The following is a 22,499-nucleotide window of genomic DNA, read 5'->3' as shown; positions in this document are numbered from 1 at the left end:
TTCCTTCCTTCCTTCCTCTCTCTATCTTTCTTTCTTTTTCTTTCTTTTTCTTTCTTTCCTTCCTTCCTTCCTCCTTCCTTCCTTCCTTCCTTCCTTCCTTCCTTCCTTCCTTCCTCTTTCTTTCTTTCTTTCTTTCTTTCTTTCTTTCTTTCTTTCTTTCTTTCTTTCTTTCTTTCTTTCTTTCTTTCTTTCTTTTTCTTTCTTTCCTTCCTTCCCTCCCTCCCTTCCCTCCCTCCCTCCTTCCCTCCCTCCCTCCCTCCTTCCTTCCTTCCTTTTGATGGAGTCTTGCTCTGTTGCCCAGACTGGAGTGCAGTGGCCTGATCTCGACTGGCTGCAACCTCGGCTCGCTGCAACCTCCACCTCCTGGGTTGCAGCGATTCTCCTGCCTCAGCCTCCTGAGTAGGTGTGATTACAGGCACGTGTCATCATGCCTGGCTAATTTTTGTATTTTTAGTAGAGATGTGGCTTCACCATGTTGGTCAGACTGGTTTCAAACTTCTGACCTCGTGACCCACCCGCCTCAGCCTCCCAAAGTGCTGGGATTACAGGAGTGTGAGCCACCGCACCCAGCTGGAATTTTTCTTGTTCTGTTATAATTGTTTTCTGTTTTTAAGCATGTTTATCTTTCATTTTTCCTTTGAGGATTTTAAAGTCCTTTTCAGACTCCTCTATAACATTAATTCTTACGGATTGAATGTGTCATTGCTGGCTTACCACTTGCTTATCTTTGTATTAGTTTCCTGTGTATGTTTTAGATATTTTTCTAGTTTGAGATTTTTGTTTTGATGATTTTCTTGACTCAAGTGATTTTTTTTAATCTGTCTTTTTCTCAGGTCCCCCGTAGTCCTCTTTGTCCAGAGCCAGGTTTTAAATTACTTACTAAGGCTCTTTCTCCTGAGCAATGTGGAGGCAATTCTGCATCCTTCCAGGAGTGGTAATGAGGCTGTGTCTAGTCTCTGCTGTAGGCGGGGAGCTTCTCTTTACCTGTTGTGTAGGTGCAGTAGTAGGAAGCAGGAGCTCAGGTGCTCTCTGCCCCTCTCCTCTATCCTGTCCTCAGTGATAAGTGGTGAGCATATTGCCCTCAGGCAACCTCTGCCAGCTCCTAGTCCTGGGCCCCAGCAGCCCTGCAGCCTTATCCTTACTTGGCATTTTCATCAGTGTTTGCTTTTCACTATATTTATCTTATTTTAGAGACAATTTTATCTCTTTTTATATTTTTCCTCTTTTTATATTTAGTTTTGATTTGCGGTTAAGGCAGAGAGCAGGCCTTGAGATGTAAGCTCATTATGTCACCTTGACTGGTCTTTGAAAGTGCAGGACTTTCTCCTGATGTGGGAGATTCTGGTCCCAGGGTCCAGCCACCCTTGGCAATCCATGGTGTTTACTAAATCTTGGCTTTTGAAGTTTTGGCCTCTATCTTGGTGTGGTGTGAAATGTCTGCTACTAGTGACTTCTGTCTTCCTCCTCTTCTTGTAAACGTCAAAGGACCTCTTTCTCTCCCTGCTTGTTGGCCTTAACAGCACTCTCTGTATCTTTTGGTTCTTTTATTACTGTCCTTGATGGTCAATTACAGAAGCTGTACTTAGTACCTAAAATGTGTTCTCCTTTCCTGGAGGACAGATTAATATACACACTCTCCCAGCAGGTGAAAGGCAATAGCTGCATCTCACATGTCTAATTCACAGAAGAAAATGAAGATGGGCAAAGCATTTGAATGTACAGTCTTTCCAAGTAATGCAACTAATTACCTGTCACATTTTTCTAAGAACCATCCATTCTCTCTGCTTGAACACTCTTCTCCTAAATCTCTGTGTGCCTGACTTCTATCCATCAAATCTCAGATGTCACCTCCTCAGGGAGGGGTTTAATTCTTTTACTGTACTTTGCATTGTCCAGAAGTTCTTCTTGATTGTTTGCTGGTATGTTTTTACATTGCCTCTTTCTATTAGATTGTAAACTCCATGATGGTGGAGGCCACACCTACCTTGTTTTGTTATAATCCCCAAACACATAGAAGAATGGCCAGCCCTCATTATGTGTTCTTTCTATACTTGGACAATGAATGAATGAGCTAGCTTTGTTCAATTCAGCACTGGTTACTCTGATGATATATAGTTCACAGAGCACCATGTAAAATCACTAGATGTGAGAGCTGGCAGAGATCATTCATCTGACACCTTCATTTTACAGAGGAACTGAGGCTCAAGTCTTGTCACAAGTCTTGTCACTTGTCACAGTAGGTAGTGATGACCATACTGGAAACAAGGTTGAATTTCTTTTATTCATGCGACATCAGTAGTTTTTAAGGAATGCTAGCCCTTGGAATCCCTGCCACATGGTCGGTGTTCAGTAAATACCGAAGCACTGAACAGATTCCAAATCTGCCTCTGCTGCTTTTACACATCCCAACTTGAATAATCACTAAGTCTCTCTGGGACTTAGTTGCTCTGTCTGCAAGATGATATAGGTGTCTTGTAATTTAAAAGGTAATTTAAAAGATTATTTGGCAATGCATGTGAAAACGTATTTTGACAGAGGCAGTAAAAGAAGAATATAAAAAGAATGTCACTGCTCTTGTGTCACCAATTTTGTATAGCAAAGAATGATTGATGGCCAAGAGCTGGGAAAGATATTACAGGAGCCCCAAGACCTGAAGAAAGAGTTAATAGGCATAGTAATTCAGTTTCTGTTGCTTACAACAGAATACCTGACACTAGGTAATTCATAAGAAGACTTCATTGCTTACAGTTATGGGTGCTGAGAAGTCCAAGATGGTCAAGGTGCTGCATCTGGTGAGAGCCTTCTTGTTGATGAGGACTCTCTGAAGAGTGGTGCAAGGCATCACATGGTGAGGGGGGCTGAGTGTCACAGTGTGCCAGCTAAGGACTTTTTTCTTCTCTTTCCCTTTCTTTTCTCTCCTTTTTCTTTTCTTTCTCTTTTTTTTTTTCTTTTGCTTCCTCTTTCTTTTCTTTTTGAGACAGGGTTTCACTCTGTCACCCAGGTTGGAGTGCAGTGGCACAGTCACAGCTCACTGCAGCCTCAATCTTCTGGGCTCAAATGATCTTCCCATCTCAGCCTCCCAAGTCAGTTCACTGCTTTCTTCCTCTTCTTATAAAACCACCAATTCTCCTTTCATAATAACTTATTAATTTATTAATCCATTTATGAGGCCAGAACCCTCATGATCCAATCATCTCTCAAAGGCCCTGCCTCTCAGTAATATCATGTTGGGGAATATATTTCTTTTTTTTATTTTACTCTTTTAAAAATCTTAGTCTTGTTTTATGACTCAGGGGAATAAATCTCAACATGAGTTTTGAAAGGAACAAATATTCAAACCATAGCAATAGGTAAGGAGAAAGGCATGAGGAAATGTTGGTGTTAGAAACTTATCTTTGTGACTGAGGAGTTGGGGAGTGGGCCCTCTTTGGTTTCTCTAAGACACTGTTTTTGTAGCTATCAGAATCATAATAGAACTGTCAGAAGGAATAACATTAACTATGCAAATTGTAAAACATATGTCAGAGATCTGTCTGGGTTGCCAGGCAATCAGCAAATTTTTCTCAAAATGGAAAATAAAAGCCAAAGAAGCATGAGTGTTTTCATTTGTCTATTATTTATGGATAACATTTTATGTTTCCCTGAGTTATGTGGATGTCATGGGGACGGGGTGGGTGCCTTATCCAGATGAGTTCTGTAAGGAAATAGGATGGGTAAGTAGATACTGAGGAGGCCACCAACAGAGTCTACTACAACCCGAATTTGGGACTAGATTGTGTCAAAATGGAGACATGGACATTGGAAAACCTTCTAGGAGGTCAGTGGTGAGTTTAGAGAACCATATTATATTAGAGGTTGGGACAATGATTAGATTGGAGGATATCTTTAAGTGTGCCAATGGTGAAAAAGTAAACATAGACTATGATTTTAAGAATTTGGGTGGTGAGCCCAGACATGGTGTCTCATGCCTGTAATGCCAGCACTTTGGGAGGCCAGGGTAGGCGGATTGCTTGAGCCCAGGAGTTCAAGACCAGCCTGGGCAACATAGTGAAATCCCCTCTCTACAAAAAATACAAAAATTACTCGGGTGTGATGGTGCATGCTTGTGGTTCCAGTTACTTGAGAGGCCAAGGAGGGGATGACTTGAGCTTGGCAGGCAGTGGTTGCAGTGAGTGGTGATTGTTCCACTGCTCTCCAGCTCTGAGTGACAGAGCAAGACCCTGTTAAAAAAAAGAAAAAGGCCGGTGACTTTCTTGAGGTGGGCAGGATTGAGAGAATACTTTTGGGTCTGTGTGTATTACAAAGGACCTTTCCTACAAATAGGAAAGATCTGACAATTTTGGTAGGTCCAATGTGGTAAGATTCAGGAGAAGGAAAAAAAAAGGGAATGAAGAGAAGGAATGTTTCCTTCCTCAAGGAAGAGAGCAAACTCTTCACACTGTGCTAAAGAAAACTGCATTTAAACACTGAGTGGGGATGGTTGAAGGTGTCAGGAGTCCAGGTTATTGAGATCAGAACTTTGAAGGCATTCTATAGGAGGGAATGTGGTCTTAAACACTGGTCTAGGTTAGACACAGGTTGATATGGTTTGGCTGTGTCCCACCCAAATCTCATTTTGAATTGTAGTTCCCATAATCCCCACATGTGGTGGGTGGGACCCTGTGGGAAGTAATTGAATCATGGGGAAGGTTACCATCATGCTGTTCTCATGATAGTGAGTTCTCATGAGATCTGATGGTTTTATAGGGGGCTTTTCTTCCTTTTGCTTGGCACTTCTCCTTGCTGCCACCATCTGAAGAAGGACATGTTTGCTTCTCCTTCTGCCATGATTGTAAGTTTCCTGAAGCCTCCTTAGTCCTATGGAATAGTGAGTCAATTAAACCTCTTGCCTTTATAAGTTACCCAGTCATGGGTATTTCTTAATAGCAGTGTAAGAATGGACTAATACACAGGTCTAGCTGACAACATAACCAATACCTTTCCTCAATGTCTGTATCCATTACTCTGTGTTAAGTCTTTCCTCTTACGGGGCATCATTTGGTTGGAGAATATCCATTTGACTGGAGGAGAACAATTTTAAAAACATGAGCTAGTTGGGCCAGATTATAGTGTATCAGTTACTTAGCTTTTAGAGTAGAGAAGGACCCCTCTGGTAACTGTCTGGGCTGTATGGTAACTGAACTGGAGAAGGGGTTGATTATAGAATTTTGGGGACCTTTGGTAGATTATCTGTGAAGGGATCTCAGAGAGAGGAGCAAGATCGGTTAGATTTTGGAGGGGAGGTAGGTTATCAAGTGTAGAAATCATGGAAAGGTGGATTCCATGGAAATGAAAAGAATGGAAAGGATGGATTCAAGATGTACTCATCTGTATGAAACCATTTGTAATTAGAATTGCAAGGTTTAACTTGACAAAACAAACCTGGAATATTGAGACAGGAGGAGTAATTGTGGGAGTTTGAGGAATGAAAGTGAATGAAAGGTAACAGTGGTCAGAAAAGATGTCCAAGACCTGACTACATCAGTTATTACAGTCACAATTCATAGGCAGCTATCCATTTCCAGTTGTGGTTAATTTTTCTTTGGTTTCTCTTCATGTCTCTTAAAAGGGGGAAGGGTTGGGCCCTTTCTCACCTAGCCCTTGCCTGAAATCCAGTAGGGGAGCTAAGCTCCTACCACCTTGTTGCCCAAACTAAGCTTAGATGTGTGGCTTGTCCTTTGATGTCAAATCTGTAGTGGAGCTTTGTAGCCATCACAGAGGCCAGCAGAACATTTTCAAAGGTTTTATTCTTCTGTGGAATAGAAGGAGAAGCAACCTTAAATCCCCAGGTATCCTCTGTGTTCAGAAGTCTTTTCAAATTTGACTCGTTGGTAGACTTGAATAAAAGAACTGAAAATTACAAATTAAATAATTTTTAAAGCTAAGGTTAAAAATCACTTTTGTTCATCCATTTTATAAAATTAATGGTGATAAACTAACTCTACTTAGAAAAACAGAAGTAAACGGCCTGATTCATATTAATGCCATCATTTAAAATGATCAGTGATCTTTATCCTTAAATATATATATATTTGTTAACATAACTTACAAGGTTCTGAATGTTTGTTTTCCCCCATATTTGTATGTTGAAATCTAAGCCCCAATGTGGTAGTGGTAGGAGGTAGTGCCTTTGAGAAATGATTAAGTTATGTGGGTAGAGCCTTCATGAATGGGATTAGTGCTCTCATAAGTAGGACCACAGAGAAATCATTTGCTCTCTTTCTGCCATGGGAGGATACAATAAGTTGTCAGCCTGCTACCTGGATATGGCCCTCACCAGAACGTGACCCTGATCTGTGACTTTCAGCCTCCAGAACTGTGAGAAATAAATTTGTGTTGCTTTTAAGCCACCTGTTCTTCGGTACTTTATTACAGGATATCAAACTGACTAAACCATAAATGTAATTATCTTTCATGTAATTCTAGGTATTTTAAACCTATTTAAACATGACATTTTTCCATGATTTCCAAAATTAATATTTATTTCATTGATTGGGTGTACTATAATTTGTTTACCTATTGTTGCTTTTTTTGGGAAAAAAGGAAAATTCCAATTTATACTGTGGTAAACAATTTTAGGTTTATGAATTTTTCTTCATGAGGATCATTTGTAGGGTAAAGTATGTGCCACTAATTCCATTTTGTAGAAAAATAAAAGATACTAGTCTTTTTTGAAAATGTTTTATTATACAAATATTATAAACACAAAAATGATAAGAAATACCTACAATATCACCATCCAAATAAATCAACTTGCTTCATCTTTCAGTTTCCCTAGCAGTCTTGACTCATGTGTATACATCACTTTTACATATTTAACATCAAATTTTGCCATTTTGAAATCCTCACAAACCTTTTTAAAGGCAGCATAATATTCCATAAATTTAAAATAACTGTAATCTAGTTGGCCTTCTCCTTTGTCTGGTTAGGAAGCATTGCTAATTTTTCCCATCTTTAAATTCTGCTACAGTGCACATGGCTGCTACTAACAACATTTTCCTATTTAAATACTGTTGCCTGGATGAATTTTGAAAATAGGTTTACTAGGTGAGGTAGTATAAACATTTTTATGACTATTTAAAAATACTGACCAGTTACTTTCTGAAAGAATATACCAGTGCCCATTGCATCAGTGTGCAAATGTTTGTCTTACTGCATTTTGACAGGAAAGGTAGACAACTTCAAATAATGGGAGGAATTATTTTGAAGTTAACACTAAGCTCTGCCATTTGCTAGTAGAATTACTTCAGGCAAGTTTCTTAATTTCTTTGAGCATGATTTCTCTAAGACTGGGAAAATGCTGCCTACCTTACAGAGTTCTTTTCAGGACTAAACGTATAGTATAAAACAATTTTATTACATTGCCCTTCATAAAGTCACTATTTAAACAGTCTTGATAGGTTAAGGAAAAACAACTCACTTTAATCCTATTGTTTTTTTCTGCAAGGGTATGACCATGGTTTCACCACATTTATTTGATAGATTTAACCACATTTTATTTAGTAGAGTCGAAGTTGGGTTTTTTACCATTTGTAAAATCACATTGCATCTCAAAATCAAGCAAATATTTAATGTGGTAGTGTTCCTTTGTTTTTCTTGAAAAGTGTTATTAATTGTGCTATCTTCTAGTGTTCTAGAATGGAAACAATGTACATTTTCACTTGTGTGCATTATGTGCTTATCTGTTTTGTTCATGTATTTATTGACATCTTGATGGTTTAATAAGAATTAATTTGCATTAACTCATCAAAGTTCATAAATTCTAACCTTTTCTCCTATTTACTTGATGATTATTATTTAAAGTTCTCTTATTTGTGAGAGTGGGACAGGTGATGAAAGAACTTAAGAATTGCATATGGGCTGGGTGCCATGGCTCATGCCTGTAATCCCAGCACTTTGGGACGCAGAAGCAGGCAAATCACCTGAAATCAGGAGTCCAAGACCAGTCTGGCCAACATAGTGAAACCTTATCTCTACTAAAAATATAAAAGTTTAGCCATGCGTGGTGGTGCACGCCTGTAATTTCAGCTACTCACTCGAGAGGCTGAGGCTTGACAGTTGCTTGAACCTGGGACGTGGAGGTTGCATTGAGCCAAGATCTTGCCATTGCACTACAGCCTGGGTGACAGAGGCAGACCCCGTCTCAAAAAAAAAAAAAAAAAAAAAAAAAAAAAAGAGAGAAAAGGAATTGTATATGTGTGAATGTGACAGTTTTTTCTTTTTGAGATTTTCCTTGTCATTCTTCCACAGATCCTAAGTAGGTTGTTATTCCGTGGTCTATTATTTTGTCTTTTATTCACAGCTCATACTATGTTGTAAGTGATCATTTCAGGTCCTTGTTTACTTCATTAGGCTCTGAGATATGTATTCAGGAGTAAAGAGTGTGTTATTTATTTAGAAGGGAATAGGCATTCAATAGATGCCAGATGAACAAACATATTTGACTCTGGTCCACTGGACCACCAAGGAAACTGCAGAATGGTTTTCCTAATAACAATCAAGTAATCACTACCTCTTCCCTTGGTTTGTAATGGTGTTCCAGCTATCAGCTTCCCTGGAGAACTATGTTCTCCTGGATCACTACTTATTTCACACTTGCAACGGTTTGTTTCTTTGTAAGATTGACCATTTGTAAGCTGAGTACAGAGACCACCATCTTGTTCTTGCTCTCTGTCTTGGAATGTTTAAGAGTAAGCGGTAGATTGAACTGATAAATTGATAGATGATGAATTCTTATATTCACTTGAGTCTATTTCTGGGTTTTCTGGTCTGTTCAATTCAACCATTTCAGTTTACATGCCTGGCACTCTCTAGGTTTGAGTGAGAAAATAGTGAAGAAACCGTGCATCTGTTCTTGAGCCATGTTCTAGTAGGCTAAACAGAAGAATGAATAGGTTGTTTCAGTACAATGTCAACCGTGATAGAACTTGCCCTCTATCATGGTTGTCCAGTGTGCCCTGAAAGTACAGGGGAAGTTTTATTAAGAGAACAAGTCAGAGAAGCCTTTTTGAAGGAAGATATCTCAGCAAAATCTTAGAAAGTGAGCAGGGGAAAGCCAGGCAAAGAAAGTTGAACGGTATTTTCCAGGTAGGAAAATAATACCAAATGCAATTGATCTGTGTGTCTGATGTGGAAATGTTATTATCTTCATTACTGCTATTTTGTAATTTTTAGACAGTCTGTTAGAGTTTTGTAATTTTAATGATTTTTCTTAGAGAATATATTTACCTTTTTTTTCTCTTTTATTTTGCCTGGTAAATTTTAGAATTATTTTGTTTACTTCCCAGAAAATTTCTGTTGAGATGTAAAAGTATTGGCATTTTGTTAAATGTGTAAATCAACTTAAAAGAAAACAAGACAATCTTTATCAATTTTAGTTTATACAGTTGACAGTTGGTCTCTTTATTTAATATTTATGTCTCTCAAATTTTAAAAATTTTTTCTGGCATAGGTTATAGCAGATCAATTATGGCATTTTTTTCATGTTAATTTATGAACATATATAAGTATGCCATGTACATTATATATGTAATGTTATTTATGTCCGAAAAGGTATATTTTTGTAGAATTTCCTAAACAAAAATTATTTCACTTTTGCTTAAGAAACAAGCACTCATTTTTACTAATTTTACTAATTTTTACCAATTTTTGTTATGGTTAATTTTTCAAAATTGTACATTTCATCAAGGTTTTCTATTTTTCTTACAAGGAATTATGTTGCTATAACACATTTTTATTTTATATGTTATTAAACATATTTTAACATTTTAAACCATTTATCAGCATTTTTTTAGATTTTTAGTTTTAATTTTTCATGATATAAAATCTAGAATCACTTATTCCATCTTAGTTTTGTTGATTTTTGTTCTTTTCTTGATTGTTCTGGAATCTTAGTTGAATGCTTTATTTATTCATTTCTTTATTGACAAGTTTAAACGCTCTTATTATGTCAAAGACTGCTTTGGCTAAATTTCATCATTTGTAGCATTTTTAACGGTTATTCTTTAAATAGGCTTCTTTCTTTCTCAAATCACCAGTTAGGGAAGTGTTTTTAAATTCCTGGGATTTTAAGTAAATATAAAATATATTGTCTGTTTTTACTTTCAGAGAATATAGTCTGAAAAGTTTAATGTTTTCATTTTGAGATGATATTTATTTCATTTATATTATCATTGACAATGAAGTTTCTTTCTTTCCTGCCATGTGTAGAGAGGTGTTTGTGTGTCTGTTTATGAGTTAATTTTTTTGCTTTGCCAATCTGTAAGTTATCAGATGGAGAGCAGTTAAAAATTTTCCCTTACAATTAAATTTGTCAAGTTTCTTCTGTTTACTTTTCAAAGCTTTGGATGTTTGTTTTTGGTTACTTGCCTGCTCAGTACAGTGGTTTAATCATGTATAATCAATAAGACAGGGCATTTTATCATTATAAATTTGTTAATCTGAACGTCTCCTATACTTTTTGCCATAGTGTCTACTTTAAAATATTGATTTTCCTTTAATAGGTTAATTTTTTGCACCAAATGTTTTTAAATGCAATGTTTGACTTCATCTTCTAACAGTTTAAAATCTGTTATGTACTCTTATAATTTCTACCCTTGATTTAATATCTATTATCCTAAATTTAGCTGTTCCAAATGCTTACTTCCTATTAAAATATAATATAATTTGGAAGGTTCTATTCTTACATTTTATGCACCCATTTTAGATTCTAGTATGAGTTATCTGGAAAAGTCTCACAAGTGTTTTTTAAAATTTATGTTTAATTATTTCTGCCAGAGAGTCTTAAAGGCTCATCTATCGTCTGTCCATTGATGGGTCATAACGGTCTTTCTTGAAGGGGGCTGTATATTGAGCCTCAGCTGCAAGAGTTTGGTGTTATTGAGAGTAATTAACATTTCACATTCACAAATTAAAATTACCCTATCATAGGACTCAACACATTGTTCACAAGTTTTTTGAAATGCACTTTGCTTATTCCTTTACACTCTGATTCCTATTCCGGCCCCCACTCTACCCTGGGTTCCTCTCTTAGTGTAAAGTGAGCCACATAATCTTATATCTCTTTTAAAGGGGTAAAGATGAGAAGAAATCTCAAAGTTGCTGATTTATACCTATTTGCTACTTTTTAAACCTTCCTTCCTTGGAAGACAAGGCATAGAGCTTTTTTTTTTTTTTTTAGCTTCCTGGTATTTTATCTGCTTTCTAATTTTGTTTCAAAATGATGTCAATACATTTAACATGTCAGTAACAGCCTTTCTGTCTCTCATTAGAGTTTATCTTTTTAGCTAAGATTCAATGGTTTTTCTCACCAAGTCTCTTGAATTGTGATTTCATTACCTTTGATTTAGATTTTCTTTCTTTCCGGTTTTTTTTTTTTTTTTTTTTTTTTGGTACATTTTCCCCAAAGAGAAGCCAGGTAATAAAATTACTGCATCTTTGGAAATAAATTGTGCTCTGCCTGGGAATAATATTTTTATCATATCCTTTTATCTTGGGAGTTCTGTAATGTTGCTTCAGTGATATTTGGAGTCAGGACGTAAATTAATAAGAGGTAGTCTTAGACGAAAATCCAGTTGGGAAAAGACATTGGTTCTGTCACATGTTAGATATGTAAAATTTGTTTTAGATGTTCTAGATGAGGAAATTACCTATCTACCTTATAAGGTTGTGAAGATCAATTTAGATATATATTTGATTCTATATAAACTTTAAGAATGTATATAAGCATTTCTGGGGTCCCAGTTAGATAGGTAAATGGGTAAATCATAGTACAATGTAGGGTTATACAAGAAATTAGAACAAATGAGGGAATCAAGGAAGAATGACAAGGGCCACGGAGAGAAGATGATATGTGGATGAGATCATGAAGGATGATATCCTTGGGTGGGTGGTGCTAGATGGGAATAAATTCTAGGCAGATTCTAGCATGTCCACTGACTTGTCATTGTGGAAGACCAGGAGAGATGAGATGCTCAAAATGAAGAATTAATTGTGGTGAGTGGATCCAAGTGGTTCTGCCACGATGCCTTCTCTCATCGATTGTCTCACCTATGGCCCCATCTAGGGGAACACGAGGGATGAGCACCTGACTCAAAGACAGCTTATTTGTAGGCTAACCAGGAGCACTAAAGTAGCCTGGTTGTAAAGGTTTTACCTAATAGGAACCAATCTGGCTTGCTTCTTCAGAGACAGAGAAGGGAGCAGTGGAGAGGGCAGTGGTAAACTGTGGCCAGAGAAGCCTATGTAGGTCATTAGAAAAGAAATTGAGGATGGCTGTTCCCTGGACATGCTCCAAATCCTGGGGACTCCCAAATTCCAGGCCATGTTTTATTTATAGTAAGCTCTCCTTTCATAAGGCAACTGGTGTGAATTTCTTCCCGAGAGGCAAAATGGCTTACCCAACTGATCAAAGGGATATGGAAGAGCTGTTAATCTGAAAATTTAATTCTGAGGTAGAGTCAATAGGAGTGACTGATTTATTAACTGTGAGAGAGGTATTCCCTAAAGAAGTGGACAAGGGTGCTTTCCTTCTTACCAATCATTATTTTTATTAATATATTTTACAAGACTGCGGTCGAAATAATATTAAATACAAATTTTTTATACAGAAAGTGTAATAAAGTTAAAATAGTTCCTTGTAATTCATAGCATTATTGCAATGCTTACAAAATTTTTGCATAGAGTGTGCAAGGATTGATGTTATTCAAAACAAAACTAAAAAGCTCTTCTTACATCACACCCCAAACCAGAGAAAAACCAAACCAAAAATAACCCAAAGGCTGAACTCAATTGCTTTATGGGAATGGGGTTTCTTTTTCAAAATCTCCAAGCAAATGGGACTTCTGTGACCTCACCATTTCTGTTAAGAACATCAGAATCTGGCTTCTTCAGAAGTGCATCTAGCCAGCATAATGATGGATAGCTTCTGCCTTTTCCTTCTAAAACACGAATTCCTTAAGAAGTATGTCTCAGCTTCTTCATAGCCTCAAAAAAGGAGAAACCTGACTAGGGGAGGTGGTCGATCCATGAAAATCTTTATTCCCTCCCTCACGGAAAGCCTAGATTACAATTAAGTTAATTTTGTGTTCACTAAATTTAGATGTAGCAACACTTCCTGTTACTTTTCTAGAATCTTGCATCTCTTCCAGAGAGCCAGATTTTTGGCTCTGCTGAGGTTAGTCCTATGAGACCTGTTAATGGTATCTATTCCTGGCTTGCCATTTGGATGTCTAAACTATTAAATAGGAAATCCTTGACTGACTGACTGTAGAGTCTTTTTCATTTTTGACTCATCCCTTTACTAAGGTTTTGCCGGGGGGGAGGGGGTGGTTGAGTCAGGCAAGCACTGGCACTGGGGCTGAGTCTTTTGGGTATGGTGAGGAGCTCTATCCACAATCCTCCCAGAGGACCAGATATGTGTTGTGGAAAAAGCACATCAGAGCGGGATGGACCCCAGCCTCTTTGCTGCTGGAGCCCTCTAAGCTCTGGGTGAAGGCAGGTTGACAGCAGGGCTTTAACAAGGGCATTCTGGTTTCTAATCTTCAAAATGACTTTGTCTTTTAACTCTTACAGATCAAACCCTGATCCCTTTGCTTAGAAGATGAAAGCATTCCAAAGAAACCAAGCCGTAAGGAACTTCAGATGCATTCATTTTCTCCTTTCCTAGTAGAAACGCCACCAACCTCATTGCTGAATCTAGGATGCCAGTGTAAAATATACAGGTTCAAAGTTAAAGAGTGCCACTTTAAAAATAAGAATTGGCAAATGAGTCTCATTTCCAACTCAGATAAATTGGTAGTGATGGCCTGAGTGCTCTGGGGGGGCTAATTCTGCACCTGGGAAGGGTATGGCCCGTTAATGATGGCTGCCAAGGTGTGAGGCCGAAGCCATTACGGAACCAGAGTGGTCAGCTCAGCTCTGACATTGTATGCCTAATGCAGACAGTGAATCCTGGTAGTTCTTTCTTATAGGGAAACAGAGACAGTGATAGAAATGAGCTTCCATTTGATCCCTTCCTTGAGTTTTACCACAAGTAAAGGTAGAGAAGAATACTGACCAAATAGTTTCAAAGATCAAAAGATATGTGTCTTTTGAAGGGAAGTATAAAGGAAAGAGATGTATGTGTGCAGAAATGCTGCCTTGTTTAGCCACACCCACAGGTAATTGAGTATTACAGTTGTCTCCTAAATGTGAGGCTAACAACCCAGGTATTTTCCTATCTATTTTTTTTAAGCTTGACTAAAGCATACACAGAACAAATTAATTTTTTGTTGTTGTTCTAGATTCTATTATTCAGGCAGGCTTTCTATATTTCCCCTTGGGTATCTATACTTTAGTATAGATGCTGTCACTGTGAGAGACTACAGAAAGCAGGGAAATAGCAGTTCTATAGCTTCATCTACCAAAGAAGATCTAGTTTAAAACCTAGTAGGGGACATGTCCCAACAACTTGAAAATTAGTTTGACATGTGGTGACTTTATGGCATAGTGGTCAGGAGTTAAACCTACATTCCAGCTCTGCCATTTTCTAGGTAGTGGCTTTGGGCAAGTTTCTTAGCCACTGTAAGCCTCAGTTTTCACATCTGAATATTGGAACTATATTAGAACCCAACTCAGGATTGTATTGAGGATGAAATAGAAGAATGTATGTAAAATGTTTAGCACAGTGCCTAGCAATAGCTCCATGAATAATAAATATTCTTTAAACTGAAGAATAGAATGCAACTCTTCCCATGTCTTAGGGTAGGCTTCAGATCCAGGACAATCTCTTATATTTTGCAAGATTTTGTGGGGTGGTTCTTTTTGGGGAGAAGTTTCATAGATTGGCTCAGATTGTCAAAAGAATCCATGGCCCCCCAAAATGTTAGAACCCCATGAATTAGATGAATATGGGAACTAAAGAAACACTGTCTTCCTTGTTGACAAGTATCATCTTCCTGCCCTCAGACAATCTTTTGGCTACAGTGTTCCCATGGAACCTAATAAACCAGTATGGAGTATCTCATTTTATCAAATTCTGAGCTATCTCTGATTTCACCAAAAAACCCCAAATGTAGAAGTAGAATGTGAAGACATTGGAAGGTGAGGGACTATTAGACAACTCTAAGCATGTGGGGTATATTTTAGATTAAGCAGATGTTTTCTCTTCTCCCAACGAAATCGGCCTCATATTTGTGTTATTAAGCTGACCTTAGCTAATGTTCAGTGATGAAGCCAAATTCACTCACCTACTAGTGAGGCTGTCCACATACTTAATGAGGCATTTGGAACCCCACTCTGGCTTCCTATTGCAACAGGTGGATTTAGACACTAAACATGCATCTCGTTTACAGTGACTGTTTCTTTGTTCTATTCCACCTGCAAATCTCAAAATGGGTTATGATATTACTGCTTGCTGGGCTGAAGTTGAGGAGCAGCAGTGAGCACTGTTGTTGGAAGGTTTGAGACTGTTTATTGATGGATTTGATAGCATCATTAGTACTGTATTATGACATCACACTATTGCATCAAGGGCTCATGACATTCTTGCTCTTTCTCAAATAAGGATGCTAATTTCCTCCTATTCTGTCAATATCTACAAAAGGAAGGTAGGCGGAGAACCAAAGAAAACAGCATGTATGAGCATGAGTTACCCCCAAAAGGTTATTTTCTTTTACATGTGTGCTCTAACAATACTCAAAAGGAGGACCTCCAACGAGTAATTATTTTCCCTTTGCCATTCAGACCTGCCTTGAGAAATTTCAAGGACTCCATTATGAAGAAAGCTTTTAAGAACCATAGAAATCACATTGCTTTTGAAAGTGCGAACGCGTGTGGTGTGCTGTGCTGACTTGAAGCAGCAGGCTTCAGACTGCTTTATCTCTTATCAGTGATTTGGCTTTGTGCATGAGAAATTCAGAGGCAACTGTATAATTTTAAATTCCGATTACTGCAAAGAAAGAGATGCATCTGACATCCCAATGCCGTGGCTTTGACTATTTTAATGGAAATATGTTGGAACTAGGGGAACCGTCCACCAAGGAGATAGTGATGAAAGACCACAAGAGAGACATTTTATCTTCGAGATAAAAGGCCTGTTTTCGAAGGTTGTTTCTTATAACTTTTTCCCAACCTGCTACTAGGGCACCATGCAAATGTATCATTCCAGGAGCTGTTTCCTTATCCTTTTTGTGCCTAATATTTCTTGGGACAGGGGGAAGAGGGAGACACTGGTCTTGTTTAATGAAATTTTTGACCTTTCATAGAGCCTTGAAAAATCAGTATCAGGTGCTGGAATGGATCTATTTACCTTTTTGGTCCAAACCTCATACTACCTTTGGCCTGAAATAAAGCAGGATACTCTGATCTAGCTGCTGCTTAGGGCAGTGTTGCCAATTTAATTTTATTTCAGCTGTTTCCAAATAAAAGGCTGAGGTGATTCCCTTAAGTGACTTTGATTAGGGTCTGGTAAATGGGGTTTTTTTTTTACATTAAAAAAAAAAATCCTTCCTCCCCACCATGCTACTCATACTTCTAAAGAATCATCCATAGCTGATACTTTTTTTTTTTTTTTTTAAAAATATTTAGTATAAAGCCCTGGAAGCAGAAAAGGGAAAGTGAACAAGGGGAAAAGTTTTAAAGGAACCTCCCTTCCCCACGGAAGCAAAAATGTTTGAAAAATTTTTTTTTTTAATTTTTTTTTTTTTTTTTTTGCATTCCTTCTACACCAGAGAAGGAAGACCCAGATTCTTAGAAATAAAGCCAAACTGGCATTCATCTTGTTTCTCACAGCATCAGCTTGATAAAAAGAATTTTACTGTATTTTTTGTCCCCATGTATTTTAAGTTGCTTTTTCCAATACTTCCAATTATTTATTGGTCCCACTAACCCTTCAAGCCTGGTGTGGCTGTAGGAACAGTACACACAGTGGCAGTGTTGATAACTGAAGTGATGTGGGCTAAAAAGATATGTTAAGTCAAAACTATTCTCCGGAGGACCATGGAATGGGCATTCCTCTGGACTATGGGAGGGTGAGGTGGAAAACTTTATATGAAATATAGACAGCAGAAAGAGCCTACAGGAAAGAGATTCTAAGTTTAAACCGCAGGGTCCCCTACTTCACTTCTCATTACACAATGATGCTGACCTACAGAACCTGGTATGGTCTATCTATAAGGGTCTTGGAGGATCATAACTTTCCTTTTTCACTGAGCTTCCACTAATCCCATCCTCCCTGTTCCCAGGAATCCTCTGAGCCTGTGTTTCTCTGGCAGGTGGATCACTTACTTCCACATGTCTTGGAAGGCAGGCTTTCCACATGTAACATAAGGAAGGGTTTCCTTCCTGAAAGACTTTGCCAAGTAACTATATTCCCAAGCTTACACAGAAATGTAAGTGTACTCAGTGCTGTTTGGAACTGTGCTTTCTTTCCTGCTATATCCAATGCATACCATAAAATCCTCTAGGTCGGGGTCAGGAAGCTTTGTCTGTAAAGGACTAAACAGTAAGTAATCTATGATTTGTGGGATACATAGTCTCTGACACAACTACTCCATCCTGCTGCTGTAGTGTAAAATCAGAAAACAGGTAAATGAATGTATGTGGCTATGTGTCAATAAAACTTTATTTACAGGAAAAGGTGGTGAGTCAGATTTGGTTTCCAGGTCATAGTTTGCCAACCTCTGCTCTAGGGTCAAACCTCAAGCAAACTTTGGTCTATGGTTGCTGGATATGTGATGAAAATTATCCAAAGAGAAAATGACCTAAAGGATGTTCAAAGCCAGTTGAAGTTTATAACATCTATCCCTTGCGTAACATAACAATTATAAAGCCACATGTCAGGCTTTTACCTAGGTAGATGTCACTATATACCTAGGTAGATGTCACTATAAGGGCTTTTGAAAACCTCTGTGATACTTGAATAGTTTCCCAAGACTTCTATGACTTCTTGAACAGATATCAAATAGAAGTAAATGTTGAACATATTTGGAAATCAGGTTTTAATTTGTAAAAATCTTCTGAACAATATTAACATACTAGAACTTCTAGTATATTGAAGATTCATTTGGACTCTTTGTTATGATACCAGCTGTTTAATATACCCAAAGGTACGATTGTCTAGAAAATATCATATATAAAGATTAGAAAGAATCTCATTTTTTAAAAAGTAGGCATTAGTAGATTTTAATGTAAAAGCTTCCCCCCCAACCCGCCCAAAAATTCAGGTAAAATTTTTTCTCATGACCATGGACAAATATTCTAGTTTGAGGGTGTTGGGATAAAAAGATGTACATTGAGAAACTTATGCATTTTACTACCAATTTCTGAAATCTGAACAAAATGCATAATTTAACCCATATCAAATTTCCTGCTTATTACTTTGTATATTGTGGTCACTTAGCATAAATGAAAAATAGAATTTTATATCTGTTCCCAACAGGTACTTGATTTATATTGTTGATTGCTCTTATTTTTATTCTATTTGTGATCTCACTACCCTTAGGATTAAATTTTGCATGTGGGATCACACCAGTCTCTTTTATTGGCATAAAACTTTTGATGCTAAGCTCATTCTTTCACGTGGTAATCAGAACAAAATCTAAGGAAAAAGGTTCTGGGAACTTTTTGCTTTTTTGTCATCTAAAGATAATGAACTTGAGAAGGCAAAATACAAAGACAGTCCACTTTAAAAAAAATCACCTGTCTTAACCTATCTAGCCACAAACGACTTTGTAGCTATTATTGTTCATCTGAATGATATGGGATAGGTGCTCCTAGCAGCCAAGGAGGGCGTTTCCCGGCTTGGAAAAACCCTATATTGATACATACAGATTCTGGCAGCATGGCCCTATGGAATATTAATTATACTGATCCAAAGTAATCTGATGTCTTTTATGGTTTTCCTTTTTAGACCTTAGTGCTACAAACCAACCTATCACCGGGTCTCATCCCTAAGAGTTGACCAGCCCAACTCTTCTGCATGAGATATTGAACAAGAGTGCTTGGAGTGAGTTTGGGGTCTGGACACCAGCAGCATCACTGGCCAGGCTGGGACCCACGCTGCTGTCCCCCACCATCTACTTCTAAGTGACTAAGCAACACGCAGCTTGCTTTTACATCCCATGTGTGCAAATCTCAGCCTGATGCTTGAGTGTCATCTCAAAAAATATCAAATCTTTTATTTCTCTCCTATCACAAAACTTCCCTTGCTTGTAAAGTAAGAAAAAGTAAAACCTTGTTGAGGGAAAAGAAAAATCCAAATGCCACCCAGGCCTACAAATACTACTTCATTTAGGCTTGCGGGGCCACTGCTTTCCAAATGGCATCCAGGACTGTCTAAGCCAGTGATGAGTTCATTCTGCGCTCTTTGAAGTCCACATCTGCCAGCCATTTGGCTTGTCTATTGGCTTTTAAGATGTCCAGTCATAACTAAATCATTCCCCTCCAATTACCCAAAATAAATGATAGGTAACAAGATAAATAAGATGTGCTTCTCCTTGCTGAGTGCATTGACTTAAGGCATAGGCACATTTCCCCCTCTTTGAACAGAGATGGTGTAATCCCCTGTCCCAGCACAAGAGCTGGCCAGGGTGACCCTGGAGCATGATGATGAAGGTGGGGTGATGAGAGGTAGCTGATGGCGGGAATGAGGGTGCTGCTTCCACATACACAGAAGCAGGTACTGCTGGGCCCCAGGGGACACAGTGATTCTAATAAAGACACTCAGTTTGTATTATCTTTCAGTGAGCAATTCTGGTGGCATGTAGTGCTTCTTAGAGAAAACATAATAGTGTATTTAGGAATATGAATATACCAGCACTGAAAAAATATATAAGAAGATCAAAGTCAGAGTTTGTGCATGCCTTTAAAAATAAAGGGCATGTTTTGACATTACCCACCAATCCCAAGAAACATAGTAAACATAAGTAGGTTCTTTATGCTACTCTTAATTAGACTTCCAGGCTGCTTTTGGGGTAGGAGTTCTGCTCTTAGGGATTTTGATTGACCTGACCGTTGTGGGTTGAAATCTTTTGGTTAAAGTCAGAAGGGAGAACAGAACAGCTTTTAAGCCATTTTTCCTTTAAACAGAGACATATCACCCATTTGTTCATTGCCCGTCAGGCCATTGAGTAGCTTCCAGCTGACTGAGGAGCAGCTGTTATCTTATTTTGTGCTGATTTACAGCTCCTAATTTGACTGTGGGAGAATCTGTGAGTTTGGAGGGAGCAAGATAGCAGAAGTTGGGTGAGCAGTTCAAAATTTTGCTGAAATTCATCCTCATTCATTCAACTACAAAAACCCCAATAGGTTTGGTAGCCAAGGTAGGCCAGCCATTTTGAGTTCCTATGGCTGACTTCTACAGCATTGCTAGTCCCTAGCTTGAAGAGGGGGAAGTTAGCCAGCCTTACTAAAGCTAAAGCAGGAAATCAAATGCCTATTTTTGATATATAAAGGTCTCAGAGCTTGAGTGCAACTTTGAGATTCCCGCCATCACTCCCTTGTGATGACACTAAAGGAGAAGATCTGCTACTTGAACATCTAGATGAAGTTTCTGTCAGTGTCCAATACGCTGTGTGATTCTGAATAGTCTGGGGAATGCTGGGACAGATGTGTGTTTAGATTTTTGTCACACAGGTGGTGGGGATGGGATGGAAAATGACAGTGGATATCACAGGGTCACCCATGGTTCCTTTTGTACTGAAACCTCATTTTATACAGAGGATATATATATTTATTTATATATATTTATATATATTTATATCCACCCACACACGCAAACACACTCAAGCACGCACACACGCATACACACACACAAAAGGTCTTTGATAGGCTTTCTGTGTTCTAGTAAAAATAGCTGGCAGCCAGTGTCTGAAGCCAAAAAAGGCCTTTATGCTGCCGACAATGTCCACTATGGATAGTCTTTCAGAGGCAGACACTTGTGTTTATCTGACAAGTGGACCCAGCTCCTGCCTGAGACAGGAATAATCTCCCATTGGCGCAGACGCAGATCTCGAAGACCTTCTGCCTCGCTCCTGTAGGCGTGTAGGATCCGTGAGGCAGTCTAGGTAGTCTAATTTTCGCAGCATCTAACTTAATCTAAAGAGAGAGAATAGGAAGGAAAGCATCGGTCAGAGACCGTCATCTCTTCTCTTGACATTCAGAAACAACAGATGTTCAATTCAACTGAAATCTAATGAGCACCTACTGTGTTGATTATTTTTGGTACTGGAGATTTGGATACTAACAAGACGGAAAGTTTCTACGTTCACAGAAGCTTAGATTCCAGCAAGATAATACTGCATTGGTCTATGTTAGCATTTTGCAAAAAAAAAGTCATACAGAATGTGAATAGAGTCCTAGAGTCACATAAACTTGAAAATGTGACATTTAACAATTTTCTTTACTATGGGACTTCTCAGATCCTACTATGACTGTGTGCAAGGTGAGTGCTCAAGAAGAGAATAGAGTATGTAACATTTTCCAACTTTTAAATGCTAGTGAGCCTTTCTGCTTTTTTTTTTTTCTTTTTCTAACAATTTATGGGGCTGATGGTCTATAGAATATACTCTGAGGAAAACATGCCTATAAAAATAAGCAGTGGTGGAAGGTGCCATTAGATTTATGATTATAACTGATTCCTCCAGAGTTCAAATTCTGATAGCTATAAACTGCATATGTGAAGTAGCCACTATATTTATATGTGTGTGGTTTGCAGTTTGTGGCTGCTTGAAGAGGCAGTTGTGATAATTGAATGCTCTATCTCTTCTAAAACAAAACAGCAAATGCCATACCAATCCAAAGGGGGACTTTCATATCCATGGAGTGGATATACAGAAGCAGGTAGAGACTGATAACCTCTCTCATTGAATAGTCAGGTGGAATAGCATTTTTCTTAAACGGATTTTTTACTCTATGACTAAATAGCAAAGTCCACTTACAAACACTTTGAAGGCATTTTTATTTTTACTTTTAAATTTTTATTCTATTTTTTTTGAGACGGAGTCTTGCTCTGTCGCCCAGGCTGGAATGCAGTGGCGTGATCTCAGCTCACTGCAAGCTCCGCCTCCCGGGTTCACGCCATTCTCCTGCCTCAGCCTCCCGAGTAGCTGGGACTACAGGCACCTGCCACCACGCCTGGCTAATTTTTTGTATTTTTTAAGTAGAGATGGGGTTTCACCGTGTTAGCCAGGATGGTCTCGATCTCTTGACCTCGTGATCCACCAGCCTTGGCCTCCCAAAGTGCTGGGATTACAGGCGTGAGCCACCGTGCCCGCCTGAAGGCATTTTAAAAAGTTTACAGACAAATCATACTTTGGGGGTGGGTAGTAAGTGGCTTGTCTTGCTTGGAAAAACACAAGGAGCATTTCTGTTCACCCAACTGGGGTTGTGTTGGCATAAGAGAATGAATATCTGCAGTGTTTCATTCCCTTGCTGCCTAGTCTTACCCTATTAAGTTTTGGCTTGTTCTGGTTGGGACAGCT

General features: G+C 38.3%; 1 protein-coding gene across 3 annotated transcripts in view; it reads right to left on the bottom strand.

Annotated features, from left to right (window-relative positions):
- Window positions 1-11,404: 11,404 nt before the first annotated feature.
- The window catches only part of SGCD (sarcoglycan delta), a 438,666-nt gene continuing 427,571 nt past the window's right edge, over window positions 11,405-22,499 (bottom strand). The window contains exon 8 of one of the 3 annotated variants that reach the window (XM_009209470.4): window positions 11,405-21,114. In XM_009209470.4, the coding sequence (XP_009207734.2) occupies window positions 20,941-21,114 (174 nt within the window). In that variant the 3' untranslated portion in view covers window positions 11,405-20,940. The remainder of the gene's footprint in view (window positions 21,115-22,499) is intronic. The other 2 variants (XM_021940234.2, XM_017960078.3) reach the window with 2 other exon arrangements.

Source organism: Papio anubis, chromosome 5 (genome assembly GCF_008728515.1).
Source record: "Papio anubis isolate 15944 chromosome 5, Panubis1.0, whole genome shotgun sequence".
Lineage (NCBI taxonomy): Eukaryota > Metazoa > Chordata > Mammalia > Primates > Cercopithecidae > Papio > Papio anubis.
This window is presented reverse-complemented; position numbering and strand designations above follow the sequence as displayed.